Raw genomic sequence first — 5,688 nt, forward strand, 5'->3', positions numbered from 1 at the left:
AAATGATCTGAGAGAAAAAAAACTACTGATAGCAAAAAAGCATTTTATGAGAGAAAAACAAAAAATACTGATAGCAAAAAAGCATTTTATTATATTATTTGAGAGAAAAGGTTTTCATACCAATAGCAAAAAATAATAATATTTGAGACTAAAAAAAGTTTTGAGAGAAAGTATTTTCTCATACAACATAAAAAAATATAAATTTGAAATTTTTTTAGTTATTTCTGAGAAAAAGAAATCTCTCTCAAAATACTTTTTCAAACTCTCAAATATGTATTTTTTGCTATCAGTGTCAAAAATGTTTCTCTTAAAAAAAATGTGTTTCTCTCAAAACGTTTTTCTTCTCGTTCTCAAGACCTAAGTCTTTGCTCTCGATGCAATGTCTTGCTCTCGTGTCAGGATTTTGCTCTCGCTGTGAAAATAATGTCATGGGCGGGGCCATGTTCCTATTGGCCAGTCGGATGAGCACCGTCTTGTCTTGGAAGTCGAACTAAATCATTACACCATTGTCGATTCAACGGCCATGGATTAGTGATGATCATGCACAATTTATCTGGAGGGTGGCGGTAGTGCGCTAAGTTAGTCCGCATCCGCTGTTAAACAAGCAACTGAAGAAGAGTAGAAGAACGGCCATAGATGCGCTTGCCTTAGTTGAGCGTGGAGACTCCAATGTTTGGGTAAGATGATGACACACACAACTCAATGGGTAGCTGGCTGGGCAAGTTCAGCATCACTGAAGATTAAATCACGTTAAATAGGCTATCCTAAATATAAGCTAGTTTGCCATTACTGATGTGTTTGTCAGATTGACATGGACAAAGAATAGCACTCATATTCATGAATGTGTATTATTTTATTAGCATGCTAATCGCTAGTACAGCTAATCGCTAATTAGCCATCATGCTAGGTAAACTTGCAAATTCACCTGGTCTTTACTATTTTTTAAATCAAATGCCAATTGAATATGTTGATTTACATAGTTTCACTCCTTATTTAATGAGTAGTGAGCTAGCTCGTTTCTACCTTTGCACTTGCTAGCCTCAAAGCACCTGAAGAGTAACTGCTTGTTCATCATATACAACCTCAGTTTTACTCCATGGATTCAGAATAAACTATTTTGTTTTAAGGGCAATATGATACTGTCTACTTCATAGACTTCAAAGACAATGCAATCAATTCATTAGAAACACCTGTGGGTCCTCAAAATGGCAGCTCTGGGACTAAATGGTACCCATAAATACAGGAAATGTACATGTTTGTGTAAAATAAAAAGTTACTGTCATTGTAATGTGCATTCTTGTTTCTTTTTATTTCCAGCATGGAAAATCACTGCAGTGACCGCACACAACCTCCGGTAAGTAATTGCAAAGTTTATTTCAGTGCTGTTGCCACACAATATGTTTTTGAGGTGTCCTTACATGCAGAATCCCTTTCAGTCTTATGGCCATGAAACCGAGAATGTGCAACACCTTCCTAGAGTTCAGGTATGAGGCCCTCTTTACCCAAATGTTGAATTATCTGTAGCCTATCTGCACTTCATCTCCTTGTTGATTTTTTTTTCTTCTATTTTCCCTCTTACAGGAATCAATTAGGTTGCAGCTATTAAGACGGGCCAGGGATAGACTGGCTGCTGTAATCAGTCGGGAGCCCATTGATTTTGAATATCTTCACTTCATCACCTGTCAGGAACTGCAGTTTTTACGGGCAGGGGCAGTTTATATGGATATTCCTCAATGTGTTATAGTTGGCTTTGAGCAGCTCAATGAGGTGATCAAGGCTCTGCTTTCCAACAGTCCTGTCACCCCTTTAGTTGACAATGTAGCTGTAGTCGAGTGGAATGGAAGTGTGGGGCAACCTAGATTGAGTATCGGTAGGGATGTTATTGAAAGTCTTTTAAGCACCAACCTACCATTGACCACTCTGGCTAATGCTCATGGCATTTCAAGATCCACCCTGTGTAGGAGGATGAGAGAGTATGGTCTCTCAGTCAGACGCAGCTACTCTGACATTCCCGATTGTGTCCTTGACATGAAGGCAAGTATGACAGTAAATTCATGATGCAATAAAAAACAATCTTTTTCATTAATCCAGATATATTTAGGCCAGATATATTTTTACTTTAGAGATGGCTAAATCGGCAACCAGAACTTTTGCCACCATGTCTCCTAAATGGGCATGGTCAGAATAATAAGACAATGGCAACATTTTCCAAAGTGGGTGTGTCATATGACATATGAGAATATGGATTGGCCCCACTAGAATCTGTGATGGTGTTTATCTACTGAGCATCTCCTGTCTGGCAGTATTTTGTTATTCATTCTTGTTATCAACAGTTCTTCTGTGGGGTTGGGATGGAGAATGGAATTGGATAAACCAATCACAGAGTGGCCATATTTTACTTAATATCTTTAAACTCTATCTTTAAGGTGAGATCCATAAAGGCCAGAATGCCTGATGCTGGATATAGGCTGGTGAAAGGGGCTCTACTGGCCATGGGACACCGTGTCACATGGAGTAGAGTCAAGTCATCCTTGCAGCGTGTTGATGGAGCAGGCATCATCTCAAGAATGATCCAGTTGACATGCCAGACGGACATACTCTGTCCCAGCTCCATTGTCTCTTGTCCACGTCGACACCAATCACAAGTTGATCAGGTAGTGTTTTATTTATGAGGTTGTCTCCATTTTTACTGCACAATTATGATTTCAAGCATTGTGAAGTTAAATTTCGGGTTATGAGGGTTATGTCAGTGTTCCCCACAGAACAGGTAGCAATTTGCGGTGCCCCTCTGGTGCTGGTGGGGTAATTGAGTGTCGTGGCGGTCAGTGGATTTGGTCATCGGGGTCAGAGTGTGTGCAGCGAGCAGCATTCAAACACACCCTTTCTGAAGCTGCCATGTTAAATATACACCTGTATGCTTATCTATTGTTCTTCAGACACCTGCTGATACAATTTTAAAGCTACAAAAAGCATTTGAAATCATTCGGCTCAATCTTAATTCTTTAAAGTAAGTTCTTTAAGAGAAGACAACTAAAAACATTTTTACCAGAAACCTGCCGGGTTTCATTCATCAGCCCAACTCCATACATTACAGGGCAGGCCAGTAGAATTAGTTTGCTCATACAAATACCTGTTTTTTATGTTGGAGGAAGACCTGTCTTTTAAGTTTCATGTTGAGAATTACTCACCAAGAGGAATGAATGGAATAATATTTATATTTAAAAAATAGTGTTGGGGAAAGAAAAAGCGGAATCAATTTGTGGCCCTTGATGTTGATTCTTTGGCGCTGTGCCACACATTGGTCTATGGATGGAGAAACCATTGTAGTTAGGTTAATGATGGGTTGGATGGGGTGATGTTCAAATAGTATGTTAGAGTGGATATAAGAAAATTGCACATTTCTTATCAATGGTTGCCTGTTCCAGAGATAATATCCAATCTGATAATTTTAAGGTACAACATAGTGGTGTTCGGAGGCATCGATGGATTTTCCCGGAAGGTACAGTTGGCTTTACAATTTTTAAATTGAACTACTAGTTTACATTTTTAGTTTTGCTTGGAATCTAACATTTTTAATTCCTATCCTCAGGTTTTGTACCTCAATGCGGCTGGGAATAATAAGGCAGAGACTGGTTTGAGGTTTTTCATGGTGAGTGTGCAGAAACATGGATGGCCATCAAGGTAAGTAAGGACCTTCTCCCTCCTTCCAGTTTCAAATAGTATTGCTTTCAAATTAATCTCACAATGCTCTCTGTCATTCAGAGTACGCGGTGACCAAGGCGTAGAAAATGTGGAGATAGCAAGATCCATGTTCACTGTGCGAGGAACAGGTCGTGGCAGCTTTATAGCTGGGAAAAGTGTGCACAACCAAAGGTGAAGATGGTCTATGTTATTACTTTCCTCTCAATCCAGGGTTCACATTGCATCCTACCTACAGTTAGCTACATCCATCCCAACAATTAGCTTGATTATGCTTGATACCTGATAGTAACCTGATTGCAAGTCCCCCAAACTACGGGGGTATTACATATACATCCTAGGAGGAGCCTTGTCTGTTTTTTTCAGGCATGAAGAACTGCTCTACAGATATCGTTTGAGAGGTATTGCCTGAAGTAGACTGATATCTAGCGGGATAGACAAGAAGCCACAGGCACCAAAGCTGATACTAGTCCAGACTACCGTTTTGACAAAAGCATTACTTCTGCCCTTGGCATCGATTGACTAATCATTACAATTGATGCCGCTGTTTATTAAACTTCAGAGTGGAAAAGACACTTACCCTTACACTAGACCAACCGTCAGTCAATTGGATTCTAACTTTTGTAGCCAGGCCAGGCTAATATAATTTTGTAAATACTAGTATTTTTTTTTTCTCAATGCAACTGACCACTTTACCATGTAACAAATTTGCAGAGTGGAACGACTATGGAGAGATGTGTGGAACGCTGTAACATCTCAGTACTACAACATGCTTCACACCTTGGAGGAAGAGGGGTTTGTAGACCTCTCAAATGCTGTTCACCTCTTCTGTCTTGGGTACGTTTTCATTCCACGTCTACAAGCAGACCTTCAAAACTTTTTAGAGACATGGAATTATCACCCCTTGAGGACCGAAGCAAACCTGTCCCCTAATCAGCTTTGGAGAATTGGGAGGATGCAAGTACCGGTGCAAGAGCCAGATCTGTCTGAGGTTTGTCCCAAACATTGCAGCATGCAATACATTAGTTTTAAAGTGGGTTATAGGTACATAAAGGATCTAGATAACTACGACCTAACATAGTATAAATATTCAATCTCACAGTACATTAGAAGAAAATTGTTATAATAGTATTTTGTTTGACTTTTCATTCATTTTCTATTACAGATCGAACACTTGCATGACCAGGAAGCTTGTGGTGCTGATCCTGAACATGGAGTCATAGTACCAGAAACTGCATGCCCCTTGTCAGCTGAGGCTCTTGCTGCCTTACAAGATATTAACCCCACTGCAGAGTCCTCTTCTCTTGGGCGGGATATCTATATGCATGCTCTTCAATTGGTCTCATTCCTTATGTAAGTGCTGGATAAGCAGTTTACAAAACATAGCATTTGTTTGTTTTGTATTATTGAACACAATTTGACCTCTTTGGATTTAAAGTTTCTTGTAAGCCTACATCAGCTGGGCTTTTTGAAGCATGACACTTAAATTAAATCAATCATACAGGAGCTATCATTACCTAACAGGACAGTTTTGCTGGCATTACTGATTGAAGATGTGGCCGCTAACATCACCTAAATTGTTGTCACCCTTCGTCTCTCTCTTCATCTTCCATCCATCTCCAAGGATGCAGCAAAGTTGGTGATGACGGTGATGTGGGGTTCCAACAACTACAAGAGGACCTAAGGGCCATATCCACACAGCAACTCCTTACACAAGCAACAAAGGGATAAAGCACCGTCTCCATGTAAGAGACCTCCAATGCCTGCTCTATAGTGATAGGGTAATGGTGGCCATAATATGAAAGCTTGTCAGAATGTTCAGTTTGTGTTGAAACTGTTTCTAGGACATGTTGAATCAACTGTATGATCTTTTGTGAGGATTGAGAGAATCTCTTTATCCGCACTAGCATGTCAATCAGCTGTGCAAGGAGGCTCCAGCCCACAAGTGTTTTTTTTGTGACAAATTCTGGCAATAAACTGATAGTTGGT

General features: G+C 39.9%; 2 protein-coding genes across 2 annotated transcripts; both read left to right on the plus strand.

Annotated features, from left to right (window-relative positions):
• Positions 1-507: 507 nt before the first annotated feature.
• On the plus strand, positions 508-2,672 carry LOC114558159 (uncharacterized). Its single transcript, XM_028581943.1, has 5 exons — positions 508-677; positions 1,318-1,354; positions 1,437-1,484; positions 1,582-2,046; positions 2,427-2,672. The coding sequence occupies exons 1-5, from the start codon at positions 670-672 to the stop codon at positions 2,670-2,672; spliced, it is 804 nt and encodes a 267-aa protein (XP_028437744.1). The 5' UTR covers positions 508-669.
• A 947-nt stretch (positions 2,673-3,619) lies between these two features.
• LOC114559229 (uncharacterized) lies at positions 3,620-5,416 on the plus strand. The gene is made up of 5 exons (XM_028583788.1): positions 3,620-3,681; positions 3,763-3,873; positions 4,414-4,690; positions 4,865-5,052; positions 5,324-5,416. Exons 1-5 carry the CDS (start codon positions 3,647-3,649, stop codon positions 5,340-5,342), a joined length of 630 nt encoding a protein of 209 aa, XP_028439589.1. The 5' UTR covers positions 3,620-3,646; the 3' UTR covers positions 5,343-5,416.
• The last annotated feature ends 272 nt before the right edge of the window (positions 5,417-5,688 follow it).

Source organism: Perca flavescens, chromosome 7 (genome assembly GCF_004354835.1).
Source record: "Perca flavescens isolate YP-PL-M2 chromosome 7, PFLA_1.0, whole genome shotgun sequence".
Taxonomy (NCBI): domain Eukaryota; kingdom Metazoa; phylum Chordata; class Actinopteri; order Perciformes; family Percidae; genus Perca; species Perca flavescens.